This window comes from Gorilla gorilla, chromosome 1, assembly GCF_029281585.2.
Source record: "Gorilla gorilla gorilla isolate KB3781 chromosome 1, NHGRI_mGorGor1-v2.1_pri, whole genome shotgun sequence".
In the NCBI taxonomy this organism is placed as follows: Eukaryota; Metazoa; Chordata; class Mammalia; order Primates; family Hominidae; genus Gorilla; species Gorilla gorilla.
The window spans coordinates 73516568-73537512 of record NC_073224.2 but is presented as its reverse complement, the minus strand read 5'-3'; the positions used below and the strand labels follow the sequence as shown (position 1 = coordinate 73537512).

At 43.8% G+C, this 20945-nt stretch overlaps 1 protein-coding gene across 1 annotated transcript in view; it reads left to right on the top strand.

Moving 5' to 3' along the window:
• LAMC2 (laminin subunit gamma 2) overlaps positions 1-19012 on the top strand; it is a 65986-nt gene extending 46974 nt beyond the window's left edge. Inside the window, exons 10-24 of the mRNA XM_004028026.4 lie at positions 750-968; positions 1567-1749; positions 2426-2671; positions 5011-5153; positions 6237-6393; positions 6702-6907; positions 8473-8552; positions 9684-9839; positions 10570-10714; positions 11461-11613; positions 12417-12531; positions 13474-13673; positions 14150-14308; positions 14402-14501; positions 17260-19012. Of these exons, the coding sequence (XP_004028075.2) occupies positions 750-968; positions 1567-1749; positions 2426-2671; positions 5011-5153; positions 6237-6393; positions 6702-6907; positions 8473-8552; positions 9684-9839; positions 10570-10714; positions 11461-11613; positions 12417-12531; positions 13474-13673; positions 14150-14308; positions 14402-14501; positions 17260-17513 (2516 nt within the window). The 3' untranslated portion in view covers positions 17514-19012. The remainder of the gene's footprint in view (positions 1-749; positions 969-1566; positions 1750-2425; positions 2672-5010; positions 5154-6236; positions 6394-6701; positions 6908-8472; positions 8553-9683; positions 9840-10569; positions 10715-11460; positions 11614-12416; positions 12532-13473; positions 13674-14149; positions 14309-14401; positions 14502-17259) is intronic.
• Positions 19013-20945: the final 1933 nt, after the last annotated feature.

Genomic DNA, 20945 nt, shown 5'->3' with positions numbered 1-20945 from the left:
GATGCTATCTTGCTAAAAGGGCCACTGAATTTTTATTAAAGATGATTAAGTGAGAAAGATAATCTACAATAAATGGACACATTTCCTTAGCTAGGAAATGGCACCTACAACACAGTCTTATTTATTCCTTGAGCAGCTTTTCCTTTTGAGATTATACTCCATGCTAGCCTGAGTCACAATGTATTCTATTAATTCCTTTTTTTTTTTTAATTTCACATGTTGGGTCCTCCTAATCTCAACTGGAATTATTTAACAAGAGTTCGTTAAACTTTTCTGCACTCACTCACGTAAAAAGGAAGCGTGGCTAGCATGCACCATTTCCACGTCACTGATGCAGTAAATAAAGTCGGAAGCAGAAAGGTGTAACAATGTATTGACTCCTACTGTATGCCAGATAGATTATAATATATGAATTATCTAATTTAATTTTCACAATGGACATAAGAGATAAATACCACCATTACTTCTTGTCTATAGTTGATGAAACACAGTCATGGAGAGGCTAAGTGACTTGCCCAATTTACACAGCTAGTGAGGGTGGATTCAGAATTTAAGCCCTGGGTTTTCTGACCCCAGAGCCTGTGTGCTCAGTCACAGTGGGAGACTGCTATACCTCTCTACATGGCATGATATATGAACACCACCTGTCTTTGTTAGGGAGTTAAGAAAAATAAAATCCCAAGAGAGATCTGACTTGAGATCTTTAGACTGTACCACTTGCAACTTCTAACCTGTTCTCTCGATTGCAGGTACTGGGTACATTGACAATGTGACCCTGATTTCAGCCCGCCCTGTCTCTGGAGCCCCAGCACCCTGGGTTGAACAGTGTATATGTCCTGTTGGGTACAAGGGGCAATTCTGCCAGGATTGTGCTTCTGGCTACAAGAGAGATTCAGCGAGACTGGGGCCTTTTGGCACCTGTATTCCTTGTAACTGTCAAGGGGGAGGGGCCTGTGATCCAGACACAGGTGAGTGAAATGACACCTGGACCAGGTGGCTGGGGTGTCATGTGGAAGAGAGAGAGCTGTGTAAGAAAGACCATGGTTGAACTCACATCAGAGGTGGGAAAGGATTAAGGAGAGCCGAGCTGGAGTCAGGGAAGATGGACATGGTGCCTTATTACACTCAATCCTATTCATTGTGGAAATGCCACAAAGTTGTGAGAAAGGTGCCAGGTTACAGGAAATGGTCGTCATGGTTCAGTGCTGGGTAGAAGAGTTGGTGTCGAGTTGCAAGAATTGTGTGGGGAGATCAAAGACAAGTCCAGGTCTAAATGAATGTGCCGACAAATGGTGTCAGGCCACAGAGAACATGGGGAACAGTGTTAAGTTATGGATAGTAAAAGAAGTGAGTATCTACTTTGCATAGGGGAGTGAGGGTGAGATTCAGGGTCTTGGCCATGTTTAGATTTGGTTCTATGGGAGGGGTGAATGCCAGTGCTCAGGCACTTTGGGGAAGGCTTCAGAAAGGAAGGCTTTGACATTCTACTCTCTGACCCATGTTGAAGGAAATGTATTGTCTGACCCTGCTCACTTCTCTGCCCCTCCACTCTTCTCCTACCCCCAGGAGATTGTTATTCAGGGGATGAGAATCCTGACATTGAGTGTGCTGACTGCCCAATTGGTTTCTACAACGATCCGCACGACCCCCGCAGCTGCAAGCCTTGTCCCTGTCATAACGGGTTCAGCTGCTCAGTGATGCCGGAGACAGAGGAGGTGGTGTGCAATAACTGCCCTCCCGGGGTCACTGGTAAGGCCATGGGTCTGCTCTGCCACCTGCCTCTTCCTGTCCTGATGCCATGAATGTGTGCAAATAGCTTCCATTCCGAGGAATTTCTAGGAAATTATAATGACTTCGGGTTCACCCAAATGTGCTCACTCTAAAGATAATATCTTAAAGATAAGATATTACGATGCCCAAGAGGTGAAGTGGATTAAGCAAGAGCAGAGTGCAATTACGGGAGAAAACACCTAAAGCTGTTTTGAGAGGTTTGTCATTAGAAGATAACATTTTCAGACCAAGCACATGGTTTGTTTCTTAATGAACTAAGATAAAGAGGGAAAACTTAGTGACCTCTTAAATGTCACGTCCTTCTGCTGGTCAATCTGAAAGAAGAATGGATTCTTCAGCAGCAGTTTTGGGGGTATTGCTCAAAACCTTACTACTTCTGTGGAGCTGCCTGCTTTTTCCCAGGCAGCTAGTTAAGCCTCCTAGTGGCGCTGCTGTGTTCTGCAACCTGCAGTGGGCATGGAGAGAGAGGGCCAGCCCTGCCTTGCATGCCTGCTCCTGAGGGCTTTGTTCTGGGGTCCCTAGGGAAGCACATTTCTCTGGCTCTTCTAGAGGGTGACTCGCAACTTTAGGCCTCTGCGTCTGGTCTTCCTCCTGATGGATGTCGACCTAGGCTTGGTCATTTGTTCCTTCCCAGGTGCCCACTGTGAGCTCTGTGCTGATGGCTACTTTGGGGACCCCTTTGGTGAGCATGGCCCAGTGAGGCCTTGTCAGCCCTGTCAATGCAACAACAATGTGGACCCCAGTGCCTCTGGGAATTGTGACCGGCTGACAGGCAGGTGTTTGAAGTGCATCCACAACACAGCCGGCATCTACTGCGACCAGTGCAAAGCAGGCTACTTCGGGGACCCGTTGGCTCCCAACCCAGCAGACAAGTGTCGAGGTAGGACTCCACCCCCAGCAGGCTGTGTCTGTGCATGCCTGTGTACGTATGCGCTTGCTTGCCATCTAAGCAGGGACAATGGCAGTTCATATCATGATGTTACTTTGGTTCTCTGACCAAACTGGCCTGTGAGCACCCTGGGCCTTTCTTTCTCTGTCAAAGGCCTTAAGACAGGTTTACCCTGTAGCCAGGCTCTGGAAGACAGAGCTGGGTTAAAGCTGGGTGGGAGAAGTGAAAAAGGTCAGGTTTACATTCCTACGTGGAAAAGGATGTAACACGGGGCCACATCCTATGCCCAATCCCAAGGCAGGGAGGCAGGGAAGTGGCTGCCAAACCTGTTGTAGGAGAGTAATAAATGACTCAAGAGCAAGCCTAAGCAAACTCAAGTGGGAAGGGGAGTGGGCTGTAAAGTAGTTTAAGAGACTCTCTCAGGAAGTCAGCGTAATTGATGTGTAGAAAGGTAACAGTCAACAGTTCTCCTAACAAGACAGCTTCAAAGCAGCAGCTATAGTGGAGCATTCCTGAGGCCTGCTGCAGATCAAAGCATGAATGTGCAGACTGGTCCTCTTGCCCAGCTCTTCTTTCAAATCTTTGCACATGTTATATTTTAGAGGCAAGTTCAGTTCTAGAGCAGCTGGCCTGCCCCACAGACTCACCCCTCAGTCCCAGGCTGACCTTGGTGCCCAGAACTCAGGAGTTTGTTTACCCTAACTTTGTTTATAAAGTCCAGAATGGGGCCGGGAATGGTGGCTCACACCTGCAGTCCCAGCACTTTGGGAAGCTGAGGTGGGTGGATCACCTGAGGTTGCGAGTTCAAGACCAGCCTGGCCAACATGGTGAAACCCCATCTCTACTAAAAATACAAATATTAGCTGGACGTGGTGGTGGGTGCCTGTAATCCCAGCTACTCAGGAGGCCGAGGCACAACAATCTCTTGAACCCAGGAGGCAGAGGTTGCAGTGAGCTGAGATCATGTCACGGCACTTCCAGCTGGGCAACAGCGCAAGACTCCATCTCAAAAAAAAAAAAAAAAGTCCAGAGCCACTCTGGACACCCAGGTTGGAAGACTCTTGGTTCCTCACGAAGACCCAGAGGTTTGCATGGAGCTCACAGCCTCCCACTCACACCAGAGTCTCCACCTTGAAGTGCTTGAGGACCTCTGCAACCTGAGGCTTCTACTTAGTGGTACAAATCCCTTCGGGAATTCTAGGCCAGACCAGCCCGGACCCCAACCTCTGGGTTAGCTGTGATATGCTAGAAAGCACCTTATGAGAGGAAAAGCCCATACGATACCAACAGGACTGAGTTCAAGTCCAGTTTTGTAACATACCTATTATATTATGCTAATTATGCCAATTAATCCCTCTAAGCCTCAGTTTCCTTATATGTGTGATTAATATTTAACTCAAAGTGGTGGATACAAGAAAGCACACTATAAACACTATAATTCTAGTTATATATTCTAACTATATTCTGTCTTTAGTTTTAGCTGTAATTCTAGGTTACTAACAGAAATTTCACTGGCTTTACACCACACATTTCTTCACTCAACCATCCTTTATCAAGCACATACCATGTACCCAGTGTGGACCTAGATACTGAGGCCATAATGGTGAATAAGTCATCCCAACTCTCGAAGAGTCCGTATGATAATAAGGAAGATACACAAATATGTATGCAAATAATGATAACACACTTAGATATGTAATCAGCGTTTTGCGAGCACTGAAGATAGAACAACTCAGAGAATCACTGTAATCATCAGAGAAGTGTCTCACCCACTATCATATCCTTAACTCCTATAACAGAACCTGGCTTAATCAGTTTGGTTGAATGAGTAAAGGTATTGCTTTCTCAACTGTATTTCCTACACCAAAGGCCGCAGAACAGAGGAAAGAACATTGGCTCTTCCTGAGCTCTCATTGTAGCTTGCCATTTACTTGCCATGTAACCTCAGGCAAATTAGTCAACTTCCCTGAGCTCACGTTCCTCATCTGCAAAATAGAGGGGGATGTCTACATCTGGCATGTAATGGGCCCAGAAGAAATGTTATTCACCTTGAAAGCAAAGCCAGAGTGCTTGCAGAATATCTAACAGGCTTTTAGTTTAACAGGGGGAGGAAAATGAGTGCTGCCAGAAAGGCTGTAATCTCCCTGCATCCACACACACCAGGCAAATCTGCCACATGATTCCTAAGACCTATCTGTATTAAGAAGGTGCATGGAGGTATAGAAGGATTCTCTGCTGTTGGAGGCTTGATCTCCTTCCTTGTATCTTTGCTCTACCTCCACTTTCTAGACTAGTTTGATGTGAATGCTCCATTTGTCTTTTGTCTCTAGCTTGCAACTGTAACCCCATGGGCTCAGAGCCTGTAGAATGTCGAAGTGATGGCACCTGTGTTTGCAAGCCAGGATTTGGTGGCCCCAACTGTGAGCATGGAGCATTCAGCTGTCCAGCTTGCTATAATCAAGTGAAGATTCAGGTATGCATTCTTCCCCTTACCACCCCCAACCCCACAGAATCAAATCCTTAAGTGTCCACTGGGTGGTTCTGTCACAGATCTAGGACACTCCTAGTCTCCTGAGGATGGGAGTAGTGATTACTATTTCTGTCTTTAAAAATTGCTGCATTAAAAAAATTCTGTATAATGATAATACTTCAGGTTTATGTCTTTATATATACCATTTTCAAAACCTCTTTTGCAGATACTGTTTCATTTGGTATTCATGATAACTTAGTTGAGTTGAAAGGAAAAGTATTCTGACTTCAGTTTTCACTGGTCAAATAAAGTCTCAAAATACTTGAAATTTTTCAAAGTGATATGGGTAGGTGGAACTGGGAATCCCACCCATGTCCCCTAACTTAGTTCAGGGCTCTTCCCACTATAATATTTCACTTTCCAGCTCGACTTTTTTTCAACAGATGTCTTCGTAAAACAAATGAAGAAAAACATAAACATAAAAGATATCAGGAGTCCAGAAAGTATCAAGGCTTCCCAAAAAGGAATGGCCTCCAGAAATTTCTCATTTGAATTCCAGAGAAGAATGAACTTGATGTTCTTGTTAATTACTAACTATTTTTCTTCCTGGAGTGAGGATTGGGGAAGACAAAGGCCCAAACAGAACTCCAAATGTAGAGCAAACTCAACTTGTTTTTTAAACTGATCTATTTAACAAGCCTTTTACGCACTTCCTTTGTGTCAGGCACTGTTCTCTTGTCTCTAGCTTGCAACTGCTTTCACTTTACAAATATTAACTGCATTTTGAGCTTTACAGATGTTAACCCAGGTAGTCCAGGTAATAACTTTAGGAGACGCTATTCTTATTTTCATTATCCTAATTTTATAGATAAAGAAAGTGACTTGCCCAAGGTCATACAGCTAGTGAGTAGTGAGGCCAGGATTCAAACTCAAGGACTCTCTAGGCTCCAGGGTCTAAAATTTTAACCACCATGACATGCTAAGCATTTCTGGACTTTTAGTATTATCCCGTGGGTACCTGGTATTGGATGATCCCTTAGGTACATGGTCTCCACCCTCGTTCTGATCTTTCCTTTGTGGTTTCAGATGGATCAGTTTATGCAGCAGCTTCAGAGAATGGAGGCCCTGATTTCAAAGGCTCAGGGTGGTGATGGAGTAGTACCTGATACAGAGCTGGAAGGCAGGATGCAGCAGGCTGAGCAGGCCCTTCAGGACATTCTGAGAGATGCCCAGATTTCAGAAGGTGATGAAGGCCAACTTCCCTTCAGACAGAAGAGAATTCATAGTCCTAGAAGGAATGGCTACGTTAGGTCATAGAATCTTCTATGGATATCAGTTCAGCAGTTATCTCCAGCCAGCCCTTGCAGAAGTGGAAGGATTGTCTGTGACATTCCCCCTGGGACCTGAATGATGGTGATAAAAGAATGGTTGGATGCATTTCTCTATTGGGTTTTTGTCATTTGACCATAAGCCAGTCAACCCTCCGTTATGTTTGCTAACTCTATGCTGACCCAGAAAGTGCTCATGCTCTCTTTCCTTCTTTGCGTTCAGGTGCTAGCAGATCCCTTGGTCTCCAGTTGGCCAAGGTGAGGAGCCAAGAGAACAGCTACCGGAGCCGCCTGGATGACCTCAAGATGACTGTGGAAAGAGTTCGGGCTCTGGGAAGTCAGTACCAGAACCGAGTTCGGGATACTCACAGGCTCATCACTCAGATGCAGCTGAGCCTGGCAGAAAGTGAAGCTTCCTTGGGAAACACTGTAGGTTTTTGCTGGGCTAGAGTATTGAGAATTACTGCTGTGTTGGGAGACCTACTTGTAGATCTCACTGACTCAATTTCTGTCTCTCAGTGGCTCACTTTCTGTTTCTGATCTACCTGACAGGTGGTTGGACTTCTTTTCCTTGCAACAGTCACGTCTATTTATGTCTTTGGCCTTCTGAAGTTTCCTATTTTACTGCATTATGTTTTTCTCCTTAGTTCATTTATTTCTAACTACATCCTCATCTTGGCCCTGCCTCACCTCCCTTCTGCCTATCTCCTAGCTTGTTAGCTCCCAGAGGGCAGGATTTACTTTAGTTCATATTTACTTTCTCAGCCTACAACACAGTGTATAGCCGTGGTAAATTTCTAGTGTATGAATGAATGGATAAATGAATGAATGAATGAAAAAGGAAGGAAGGAAAGAAGGAAGAAAGGACAGAGGAAGGGACAGAGGGAAAGAAGAACAAAGGAAGAGAGTAGGGAAGGAAGGAAGGAAGGAAGGAAGATATGGTTTTGAAAATGGGGAAAAAATGCTGCCAGTACGATTTTCTTGATGTAGTTTGTAATGTGGTAGGAGGGAGAGATTTGATTGAGCACTCTTCTATTTCTGAATAAAGAAGGTTATGGTAACAATAATGTTATTGTATGGTAACAATAAGGTTATGGTAAATAATGTAAATGTAATGTAAATGGTGGGAGATGAATAGAGGAAGTGGAATGATAATCAGATACTATAATGAGGAAGTCACATTAAAAATAATGTGTATTGATTGTTTCCTTTATTACAAAAATGTTTTGGTGTAGAAAATAAATAAAAATTCTCTATGATCCCATTACTATCAAATAACCACTGTTAAAACTTGGAATATATTCTACTGGACTTTAAATTCATATAAAAAATGTACAAGTATATATTTTTAATTTTAATTTTTTTGGCTTCCAGCAGGAAAAGAATTTTTATTTTACTTTGTTTGTTTGTTGTTGTTTTGGATTTTTTATGTATATATGTTTTAATGCATCTATATCTATATACAGACTTTTTTGAACTTGGATTTCTTTGCTCTTGTCTATACATACTTTTTTTTTCTTTTTTTTTTTTCGAGATGGAGTTTTGTTTTTGTTGCCCAGGCTGGAGTACAATGGTGCGATCTCGGCTCACTGCAACCTCCACCTCCCAGGTTCAGGCAATTCTCCTGCCTCAGCCTCCCAAGTAGCTGGGATTACAGGCGTGCACCACCACGTCTGGCTAATTATTGCATTTTTAGAAGGGATGGGGTTTCACCATGTTGGTCAGGCTGGTCTTGAACTCCTGACCTCAGGTGATTCACCCGCCCTGGCCTCCCAAAGTGCTGGGATTACAGGCATGAGCCACCACACCCGGCCTATACATACTTTTAAAAAATAGAATAATGGTGAATAGAGGCATGGTGTAAGTGTCAGGGTGTGGAACCCTGTGTGGCTAATGACAAGTGGTTCTGACAGGACAGATGCACCTGCTTAAGTTCCATGGCCAAGTGCAAAGCCTTAACCGATTCGCCTTAACCGATTCTCCTTTTCCCACAGAACATTCCTGCCTCAGACCACTACGTGGGGCCAAATGGCTTTAAAAGTCTGGCTCAGGAGGCCACGAGATTAGCAGAAAGGTGAGCAGCATTAGAGGGCACCTCTGCTTCAAGCCGTCTCTGCAAGGCCAGACTTGAATAAGACTGTAGGGTATTAGGGACCCAAGCATCATATTTATTCTCTCCAGGCTCCTTTGCAGCCATTCCCTACCTTGAAACCAGTTTTTAACCACTTGGCTTTTATTGTATGTAAGTGGCCACTGGGCAGGGTCATTTGGCAGGAGTTGGGGGTGAGGGTGTTTCTTTCCCACATTTCCCTATGACTCACAGTATGGCTGTGTTGTATGTCAGATGTGATTCCTCGGGCCACGTGAAATCAATCAGCCCTTGGAAGAGAAAGCTCTGCAGCCTTCAGGGACTCCCACACCAAGCCTGGGAACAAGTAGCAACGAGTTGTTAGTTAGCCTGTGGGGGCCAAGACTGCAGAGGGGGAACTTCCTCCTGAAAACCGGCTCTGCAGGGCCCCAATGATAACACGCAGCTCCCTTCATCCTTGGCTCTGACTAGAAATCCTACGGTGTTTAAGAGGTTTGCTGGTAGCGGTCTGCTCAGCAGGGTGGCAGGCTCTGTTAATCCTAAGTAGAATTCAGTCAGCGGAAGAGGGCTGATTTGTATATTTGTAACATGAGCTGCCTCCTGAGCTCGTTGATTTTTAATTTTGTTTCTTTGGGTTTTTTTTAAAAAAGCACTTTTTAGAACCAGGAGGAACCAAAAGTATCCAGGGAATTTTTATAGACATGCTTTGTCCCCCTAGTGGTGGGCCCAGTTTAGAGCTGAAGCGAAAGTGCGTAAAGGTTGGATCCTGGGTGAAACAAGACCTAGAGGTTTCTTCCTGCAGCAAACAGCTTACAGATGCAGTGTTTTATCACCTGAGACTGCTCCCACCCATCTCCACACTCCACCCCGCTCCGGGACTCCAATGATTATGCCATAAACGGAAAAGATCACTACAAGGTCTATGACATAAGGCGAATTCTCCAAAACACCTTCTGCTTCTTGACAGCACCTCTAATTCCATGTAATTTGAGTCAGTTCTGCAGGGTTTTTCTAAATCAGACCAGCTCCCGTACTCTTTGCCCTTCGTGTAACTGAACAACCTAAAGGAAGCCCTTTGCGTGAAAACTCTTATTCTTTTGTTTTCAATCCTTTCAGCCACGTTGAGTCAGCCAGTAACATGGAGCAACTGACAAGGGAAACTGAGGACTATTCCAAACAAGCCCTCTCACTGGCGCGCAAGGCCCTGCATGAAGAAGTCGGAAGCGGAAGCGGTAGCCCGGAGGGTGCTGTGGTGCAAGGGCTTGTGGGAAAGTACGTTCCTACGGGTCCTCCCGTGGCTCATTATACCTTGGATACTCCCAGGGCAAAATGCTAACCGTACTTGAGGGGCACCATGCCAGTTGTAAAAAACATATTACTAATGATAATAAGAGGGCTGAAATCATGGGAGTTTTACTTTGGGGAAAAGCAGATATTTTTAAGACTGGAAGAAAAAAAGATTGGTTAGTCTAAATAAAATTTATGTTTTGATTGAGATTACAATACTTGGAGGTATGGTCACCCTCTGGTGGTTGAAGGGTGTGAGTAAACCCATCTGATGGCATGGGGAGATATAAAAATACAGAAATATATTTCTGTTATCAAGAAGTGGGGAACTTGGGATTGAATTTTTCTGACCCAACCTGTATAAATTAAAAGGCTTATGTTTAGTGGAGAGGGACAAGTATCTGATAAATAATTTTGTTTGGTTCTTCTGGTTATTCCAACTACATACTTTCAAGACAACAGGGTGAAATTTTGCTTTTGTTAAAAAAAAAGGGGGGGCCAGGTGTGGTGGCTCACTCTTGTAGTCCCAGCTACTTGGGAGGCTGAATTGGGAGGATTGCTTGAGCGTGGGAGGATGAGGCTATAGTGAGCTGTGAGCACGCCACTGCACTCCAGCCTGGACAACAGAGTGAAACCCTGTCTCAAAAAAAAAAAAAAGAATTCTCAAAGTCCTCTTTTTATTACCGCCCCCTCCCCACCCCACCCCCAACACCAGATTGGAGAAAACCAAGTCCCTGGCCCAGCAGTTGACAAGGGAGGCCACTCAAGCGGAAATTGAAGCAGATAGGTCTTATCAGCACAGTCTCCGCCTCCTGGATTCAGTGTCTCGGCTTCAGGGAGTCAATGATCAGTCCTTTCAGGTGAGGGCATCTGGCCTGTGTGCTTGATATACAGGAGGGCCATAAATACTTTCTTTTCTGGGGGTGCCATAATATTGTTCAAACATTCAGCTTTTTCTCCATGTTGACCATTTCTGTTTTAGAGTGGGAAGAGTATTTAGCCTTCTCATTACCCATTTGCTTGTTCTTAAACCACAATCCTAGTCTCTGGAAAGGATTTGACCCATGCTAAACCTATTACTGGATAAAAGTTTTATGTATCTTCCTTAGTTCTGGGGATTGTTGAAACCTGTGGAAAATTTTTATGAAGTTTTTTTGTTTACGTTTGAGTCCAACCTATAGTATATCTCTATGTATAGCCACTCTGAGATGACTTCTTCTCAAAAGTTTTGCATTGTTTCTGCCATCAGTTCCTTTAACAATTCCAAACTTATTCGATTAAGAAGATTTTGTTTACTACCTATAGAAAAAAAATTCACAATCCCCATGGATATATGTTCCCATGAATATATAAACTAACATGTAAACATTTAAAAAATGAAAAAGAACAGAGACAAAGCCTGTTTGACATTGAGGGGACCTTCTGCCTTACTTTCATTGGGCATACTGACTCCTTTCTGTTAGGTTTTGGGCCTGGATGGCTAGTGACTATTTTCTTGGCTTCTTAAGGCTGTTGCTATTTTCAGACAATGGTGCCAGGTCCTAACAAGGCTGGTGTGGTAACTGGTAAGCAGAAGTCAGACTCCCTGGTTTCTTTGGGCTCACAGGTGGAAGAAGCAAAGAGGATCAAACAAAAAGCGGATTCACTCTCAAGCCTGGTAACCAGGCATATGGATGAGTTCAAGCGTACACAAAAGAATCTGGGAAACTGGAAAGAAGAAGCACAGCAGCTCTTACAGAATGGAAAAAGTGGGAGAGAGGTATTCTTTTGTTAATTCATTCACTCAATAAACATGTATTGAATGCCTACCATATGAATAAATATGGCAAGAAGAATAATCAAAAGCTGTCTGACCAGGCACGGTGACTTATCTCTGTAATCCCCGCACTTTTGGAGGCCAAGCCAGGAGGATCACTTGAACTCAGGAGTTTGAGACCAGCGTAGGCAACATAGTGAGGCCCCCATCTCTACAAAAAATAAAAAATAAATAAATAGCTGTGCATGATGACACGTGCCTATAGTCCTAGCTACTTGAGAGGCTGAGGCGAGAGGATCACTTGAGCTCATGAGTTCGAGGCTGCAGTGAGCCATGATTACACCATTGTACTCCAGCCTGGGTGACAGAGCAAGACCCTGTTTCTGGAAAAATCAACAATGAAGGCACTGCTTATGGAAGAAGTAACAGTTGCAGAGATCTTGGTGCGATTAGCTCAGTTCCACCCAGTGGGTCAGCCCTCAAACCTAGGAATAGGACCTAGGCCTCTTGGGTCTAATTTTGGTCTAGCTCAGTCTACTACTTGGCTTCAGGAAATATCTAGAGTTTAAAATTATGATTTATAAAACCGTTCCTGTCCCTGATGGTGGACTAGAGTTTCTCTATATGGAATGTGTTGTGGACTTATAAAGTTTGCTCTGTCCCAGATTGTAGAGGGGTTTGCTACAGCACCCCTAGACTCTGCAGTGAATCACAGATGATCTGCTGTCATGAAGAGAAATGTGTCAGAGAGATTTTGCCAGCAGGAATGTACTTCCTCTAATCTTGTTCTATCTTCCTTTTTACAGAAATCAGATCAGCTGCTTTCCCGTGCCAATCTTGCTAAAAGCAGAGCACAAGAAGCACTGAGTATGGGCAATGCCACTTTTTATGAAGTTGAGAGCATCCTTAAAAACCTCAGAGGTTAGTACTTCATGGTTCAGGTCACTTGAGTATTTTAAGTGTATAGCCATGACCAATTTCCTTTGAATTCTCATATGTCTCTCTAAGTGGCAGGTATATTGGGATATTAATAGATCCTTAGTAAATATCTTTCTAAAGAAAATCTTAATGCATTAATATTTAATGTAGTAGTAATAATAGAGCTAGATGTCAGAAGCCTTGAGTTCTGATCTCTGCTGGGCCACCTGACCAGGCCAGACTAGCTGTGTGACCATAGGCAAGTCATGTAACCTTTCCAGAACCTAGTATCTTCCTCTTTAAAGAGACGAGGTTAAACTATGTGATCTCTAAGTTCTCTCACAGATGCAACATACCACTACTGTACAGACATTTTTCCTTTTCCTGTGTAGTCTGGTTGGTTCCAGTATGGAACTGATATGTTTCTTTGTGGTGATAACAGAGCAACCTTTGTCACTGCATCTAGATCCCAGGAGATTTAGATTTGTGCCTCGCAGAGATTTCATTAAAATTTCAGGCTTCTTCACTAAAGCACAAAAGAGAAACATTCCCAAAATTTTGGAATTTTCTTCATGGAAAGTACTTCTCTACCCATTCAAACCTAACCCCAATTCTTATCATTGGAGCTTAGGGCTTAAAACTCTGGCTTGATGCTTTGGACTTCAAAGATTCTACCTGCTTCTGATGCACTCTGCAGTTTCAATACTCTTGCAGTGCTGTGGAACTCAGGGCAGGCTGATTGTCGGTTTCTCTAAGCAACGGAGTAATTATAACCCCTCCAATGCATCTTTTAAGAAAGTTAATTCCAGCCGTAACTTCCCACACCGTCATCCCCAGTCAGTAATAACACTCTTTCAGGAATTTTTCTTTACAACATCAGCCCCTTTCACTCATTTGTAAATTTGCTTTCATCTTCATGGCAGTTTTTTCTTTTCTTCATTTCAGAGTTTGACCTGCAGGTGGACAACAGAAAAGCAGAAGCTGAAGAAGCCATGAAGAGACTCTCCTACATCAGCCAGAAGGTTTCAGACGCCAGTGACAAGACCCAGCAAGCAGAAAGAGCCCTGGGGAGCGCTGCTGCTGATGCACAGAGGGCAAAGAATGGGGCCGGGGAGGCCCTGGAAATCTCCAGTGAGATTGAACAGGTAAAGAGAAATCGACATGTGTGTTGGTGCCAGTAGCACCAAACACAAGGGTGGTGTGGAGGGAAAAAGAACATTGAGCTTATTTTAACCTCTGAGGCTCAGAGCCCTGTTGTGGCCCATGGGAGCCCCAGATTAAAAGACTATGGTAGCAAAGACGCATGACAGAGAATGATGTGTTTTTTTGTCCTCTGGGTTTTCCCAAATGGTTCCTAACTCTGTTCAACATTTGGTGAGCATTGAACTGAGAGAGAAGCACTGTCTGGCTGCTGACCTTCCTAGTCATACCCCCAAACTAGCTTGTTTGAGGCAGAGCTTGGCAAAGTACCCCTGTCCCTAAGTCTGATTCTCTCATTATTCATCTAACTTACTCCATCAGGGCCCGGCTGCAGCTGTATTTTTTCTACGGTTGTCTTTGGGATGTTTTTGTGCCTCACCCCTATCTCTCCTTCCGTCCCTGGCTCCTTTTCTTCTCTCAGGAGATTGGGAGTCTGAACTTGGAAGCCAATGTGACAGCAGATGGAGCCTTGGCCATGGAAAAGGGACTGGCCTCTCTGAAGAGTGAGATGAGGGAAGTGGAAGGAGAGCTGGAAAGGAAGGAGCTGGAGTTTGACACGAATATGGATGCAGTACAGATGGTGAGTTCCTGTTGCTTTCCACAGGAGATCCCTTTCAACTTGCCAACATGGAAAATACCTTTTCAAGGCTGGTTTGTGCTTATTTGTCCTCAGGTGATTACAGAAGCCCAGAAGGTTGATACCAGAGCCAAGAACGCTGGGGTTACAATCCAAGACACACTCAACACATTAGACGGCCTCCTGCATCTGATGGGTATGTGAACCCACAACCCACAACCTTCCAGCTCCATGCTCCAGGGCTTTGCTCCAGAACACTCACTATACCTAGCCCCAGCGAAGGGGAGTCTCAGCTTTCCTTAAGGATATCAGTAAATGTGCTTTGTTTCCAGGCCCAGATAACTTTCGGCAGGTTCCCTTACATTTACTGGACCCTGTTTTACCGTTGCTAAGATGGGTCACTGAACACCTATTGTGCTTGGGGGTAAAGGTCTGTGGGCCAAAGAACAGGTGTATATAAGCAACTTCACAGAACACGACACAGCTTGGGAATCCTGCTAAAGAGTCTGGCCTGGACCCTGAGAAGCCAGTGGACAGTTTTAAGCAGAGGAATAACATCACCACTGTATATTTCAGAAAGATCACTAGGGCAGCCGAGTGGAGGAAAGCTTGAAGAGGGGGTTAGAGAGAAGGCAGGTTGAGACTACTTAAGATATTGTTGAAATAACTGAAGAGAGAAATGACAGGAGCCTGCTCTAAGGCAGTAGAATGGTGGCTGGGAAGATGTGAAGGAAGATTTTCCCAGTCGGTGAAGTCAAGAATCACTTGCCGGCCGGGTGTGGTGGCTCACGCCTGTAATTCTAGCACTTTGGGAGACTGAAGCGGGTGGATCACCCGAGGTCAGGAGTTGAAGACCAGCCTGGCCAACATGGTGAAACCCTGTCTCTACTAAAAGTACAAAAGTTAGCTGGATGTGGTGGTGGGCGCCTGTAATTCCAGCTACTCGGGAGTCTGAGGCAGGAGAATCGCTTGAACCCAGGAGGCGGAGGTTACAGTGAGCCAAGATTGCACCACTGCTCTCCAGCCTGGGGAACAGAGCAAGACTGTCTCAAAAAAAAAAAAAGGAAAAATGAAAAAGAATCACTTGCCGATTTTACATTTGTTCCTCCCCAAACCAAAGTTATACCTTGATGTAACCAATGGGAGGAACTTGAGCTGCTTGGGTAAATAACCCAGAAGAAATGTGATGAGAGTAGGCCTGTGAGATAATTTTAGGAAGATCTGATGGCACAGCGTGGAAGAAAATCAGGTTTCCCTACAGAATCGCTCCCAAAAGAAAACTTATTTTGGTTAAATTTCTGGATTTAGGTAGAGCTGATATCAAACCCTCCTTTGGTCTGTTTTATCAAGCTTGGACTGCAGCAGATGTGGAACTAGAGATTCGTCACAGATTCCAGTAACATTTAGGAAAATGTTCGGCTCTGCTATTCCAGTTCAGTAGAACAACTTCGAAACTGGATTTTTCTGTAGGGTGTCATCATCACCCTGAGATGCCAATGTCATCTGTGTTGTTATAGTCTTGGGTCTGCTTTGTGATCCAATGAGCCCAAAAGAGTAAAATGCCCTCAAAGGATTGAGAAAAAAAAAAAAGGAAAAAACAAAACAAAGGAAAACAAAACCTCCCCAATTGAGACTTTAGCAGCGTTGTTTAGTGTTCTAAAAAAAAAAGAAAGGCAATGAAACTAATGAGACCTGTAAAGAGAATATGAGAGAGTAGGGAGAGCAGGGTAGATGGAAGCTATTAAACATTTACTATGTGTCAGATGTTTTCATGGTGTAATATCATTTGTCTTGTAAAAGTCCTCTGTGGTGGGTTTTATCATTTTTATTATTTTATTTCATGAAGAACTGAACTGAGGCTCAGAGGTTAATAATGCCCCACAGGTCATGTAGTAAATTGTAGAGGCAGGATCCAAACTGATATCTTTTTGCCTCCAATGCTCGTGTTCCTTTCTAGTAACTCATGCCACCTTCCCATAGACAAGGTTATTTTGTTCCCAAGCTTACTTAACTTCCTCTGCATGTCGTAAAATCCTAAATTCCTAAATTCTCCCTGACCCCAAGTGAAAGATAGATCCATTTGGATCAACATTTTTGTTACAGTGTTGTTTCTACTCTGTGTGCTCTCTTAAGTCCTGGAGCAATATGAGATTAATTGTTCTAGGTATAATAAACTCATGCAGTCAAATACTATCACTTCAGCTCACATATGTGAGGCAACTTGACCTTGAGTTCGAATTGACCAAGGCCACTCAAACCTATTTGAACTAAATGGGTCTGGCCAGGTGCCCTTCATACTGACATTAGTTTTAGATAGTCTAAGGGTAACACATGCCTGAACAAACGTGATTTTATTTTAAATTGGAAATAAAATAACATCTAGTCAGATGACTGCTGTTTCAGGCTGGAATGATGTCTGACATCAATTTCTAGCAGCTGGAATCCATTCCCCAAGTGGCAAAGCGTACCTTGGCCTCTATAACCCTGAAGCTCAGCCAGTTTCTTAAGGTTTTCTAATAGAAAACAGCAAGATATTTCTTAAGGGTGGTTCAGAAAGCATAATTTGGAGTTGATTCTAATCCTAGCAGTGACCTATGTTAGGCAAATGCCTTGGATAGTGCTCAGTCCCCTATGACCTTCAGTCCTCTTTTTTTTTTTTTTCATAGCATAAACTATTGACCTTAACACGAAAGGAAAACTCCAGACATCATGTTGCTGAACTAGATAGCTCAGAGTCTTGAACAGTGTTGTTCATAGCCCAGTAAGTAGGCTAGCCCTCTCAGAACTCTTTCTAGGTGATTTCTAATTTAAAATAAGCTTTAAAATTCATGGTATACTATTTGCTGTAGGCAAGTGGAAATGGGAATTAGTTATGGGTATAGAAGGGCACGGGTGTTCAAGGAGATCTAACTACAGCTTTTCTATGTTAACTTGTGTCTCATTCCTTGAAATAGACCAGCCTGTCAGTGTAGATGAAGAGGGGCTGATCTTACTGGAGCAGAAGCTTTCCCGAGCCAAGACCCAGATCAACAGCCAGCTGCGGCCCATGATGTCAGAGCTGGAAGAGAGGGCACGTCGGCAGAGGGGCCACCTCCATTTGCTGGAGACAAGCATAGATGGGATTCTGGCTGATGTGAAGAACTTGGAGAACATTAGGGACAACCTGCCCCCAGGCTGCTACAATACCCAGGCTCTTGAGCAACAGTGAAGCTGCCGTAAAGATTTCTCAACTGAGGTTCTTGGGATACAGATCTCAGGGTCGGGAGCCATGTCATGTGAGTGGGTGGGATGGGGACGTTTGAACATGTTTAATGGGTATGCTCAGGTCAACTGACCTGACCCCATTCCTGATCCCATGGCCAGGTGGTTGTCTTATTGCACCATACTCCTTGCTTCCTGATGCTGGGCAATGAGGCAGATAGCACTGGGTGTGAGAATGATCAAGGATCTGGACCCCAAAGAATAGACTGGATGGAAGGACAAACTGCACAGGCAGATGTTTGCCTCATAATAGTCGTAAGTGGAGTCCTGGAATTTGGACAAGTGCTGTTGGGTTATAGTCAACTTATTCTTTGAGTAATGTGACTAAAGGAAAAAACTTTGAATTTGCCCAGGCATGAAATTCTTCCTAATGTCAGAACAGAGTGCAACCCAGTCACACTGTGGCCAGTAAAATACTATTGCCTCATATTGTCCTCTGCAAGCTTCTTGCTGATCAGAGTTCCTCCTACTTACAACCCAGCGTGTGAACATGTTCTCCATTTTCAAGCTGGAAGAAGTGAGCAGTGTTGGAGTGAGGACCTGTAAGGCAGGCCCATTCAGAGCAATGGTGCTTGCTGGTGCCTGCCACCTTCAAGTTCTGGACCTGGGCATGACATCCTTTCTTTTAATGATGCCATGGCAACTTAGAGATTGCATTTTTATTAAAGCATTTCCTACCAGCAAAGCAAATGTTGGGAAAGTATTTACTTTTTCGGTTTCAAAGTGATAGAAAAGTGTGGCTTGGGCATTGAAAGAGGTAAAATTCTCTAGATTTATTAGTCCTAATTCAATCCTATTTTTCGAACACCAAAAATGATATGCATCAATGTATTTTATCTTATTTTCTCAATCTCCTCTCTCTTTCCTCCACCCATAATAAGAGAATGTTCCTACTCACACTTCAGCTGAGTCACATCCATCCCTCCATTCATCCTTCCATCCATCTTTCCATCCATTACCTCCATCCATCCTTCCAACATATATTTATTGAGTACCTACTGTGTGCCAGGGGCTGGTGGGACAGTGGTGACATAGTCTCTGCCCTCATAGAGTTGATTGTCTAGTGAGGAAGACAAGCATTTTTTAAAAATAAATTTAAACTTACAAACTTTGTTTGTCACAAGTGGTGTTTATTGCAATAACCGCTTGGTTTGCAACCTCTTTGCTCAACAGAACATATGTTGCAAGACCCTCCCATGGGGGCACTTGAGTTTTGGCAAGGCTGACAGAGCTCTGGGTTGTGCACATTTCTTTGCATTCCAGCTGTCACTCTGTGCCTTTCTACAACTGATTGCAACAGACTGTTGAGTTATGATAACACCAGTGGGAATTGCTGGAGAAACCAGAGGCACTTCCACCTTGGCTGGGAAGACTATGGTGCTGCCTTGCTTCTGTATTTCCTTGGATTTTCCTGAAAGTGTTTTTAAATAAAGAACAATTGTTAGATGCCTGGGGTCAGTTTCTGATTTACTAAACTCTAAGCCTATGATGGTACCAAAGTAATGGAAATGAAAATGCCACAGAAATGGCAATAGGTCCTAGAGTTAGCATCTTCAGTTCCCACTTCTGAGCATCTTACTTCGCCCATTCCAACCATACAGGACTGATGATGCTGTCAATGAGATTTTTATGAGGTTTACCAGATGCTGTCTTCTAAGCATAAAGCTTTATTTCTAGAAAAACTCTAGCTGGGTGGGGGGGGGGGGGGATATAGTTAATATTCTTATCTCTTTCATCAGCTATAAAATGAAGGTAAAATTAATAGTTTGTGGTGCATATGTCATGCTTTTTAAGAAGTTAAAATGTACTAAATTAAGATCTTGAATTGGTCATCTACGCAAGCGGCTGAGGAAACAATTCTGCTTCTGTCCATTGACCCCCAAATTCTGATAGATCTGGTCACTTTGCTTTACCTTCTGTGAAAATGAATTTGTAATCCTGTCTTGGCATACCCAATTACACATTCTACAGATCTCTTTCTATAATTAACGACCAGTGCCCAGACTCCACAGTCATTTCAGAGGCCCTGCCGTTTACAACATGTGACTTCTAAGGTTGCCTGGGAGATGGAGGGTTGTGGCCATTCCAGCTGGTTGTCACCAGCTGATGGAAAGGGAAAAGAACATGGAGGAAGGATACACAGGAAAGCCAGGCTTGGGAGGGCCTCACGTGCCATGGTCCAAAACCCAGCAAAACAATCACATCTGCCATGCAAAGGGGTCTGGAAGATGTTGTCCTTTGTTAGGATGCCACTTCACAGTGACAATTCTACATTATGAAAGGAGAAAATGCATTGTCGGTGATTGGCTGTCTCTTCCAAGTGTAAGATTAGACAGTACATGTTCTAGGAAACTTGGTGAGGGATCCCATTAGTTAATAACCATGGTATGTGTAATCATATAAGGATTCTTCAATGGAATAGATTGTTTTAAAAGTCGTAAGAGGCTGGGCGCGGTGGCTCATGCCGGTAATCCCAGCACTTTGGAAGGCTGAAATGGGCGGATCACGAGGTCAAGAGATTGAGACCATCCTTACTAACATGGTGAAACCCCGTCTCTACTAAAAATACAAAAAAATTAGCCGGGCGTGATGGCGGGCGCTTGTAATCCCAGCTACTTGAGAGGCTGAGGCAGGAGAATGGCGTGAACCTGGGAGGTGGAGCTTGCAGTGAGCCAAGCTCATGCCACTGCTCCCCAGCCAGGGTGACAGAGCAAGACTCCGTCTCAAAAAAAAAAAAAAAAAAAAGGTCGTAAGACTGTCTTCCCTGACAAATGGGAGATGATACCTGAGTAGAGATGGGGAGTAGAAAAATGACTTATGGTACTTCCCTTGATGTACAAATAATTCTCTCATTTCTAAGGACCTGAAAAGTTATCCCTAAGAAGAGAGAAGGGGATGTGGCTTCCCCAGGATCTAGCCTCATGTTGTCAGTCCTTAACCTGACCCTGCCAAGATAAGGAAGCTTTCCTTCTGATTTTTCATCAGTATTAGTAGTTCATAGTGAAAGCTTTCTTGCACTTCTCCTCTGAGAGTTTATGGTTAATTATGCTGTTGGTAAGCTATTACAAATGTCATCATCTACTTTAACTGTTAGGGACCTCTGTTTGGAGAAAGGGGTGGAAATGAAACTGCCCATAGACTATAACTTCTTAGCAGATGTATTTCTGGTCTTCTCCAAGGATGTGGTTTCTTTTCAGTACTCTCCAGTACTTCTCTCAGCCTCTTGGGAGGCTGGAGAAAAGGATAAGAAGATGCTTCGTAATATTCAATGTTTTGAACAAGTCTCAAGGACCAGGAATGTGTTTATTGTGTCTTCTTTTAATGTTTTGCATGGTAATGGGAATGTTATGGATTATTGCTGTGGTTCAATTTTCCCACC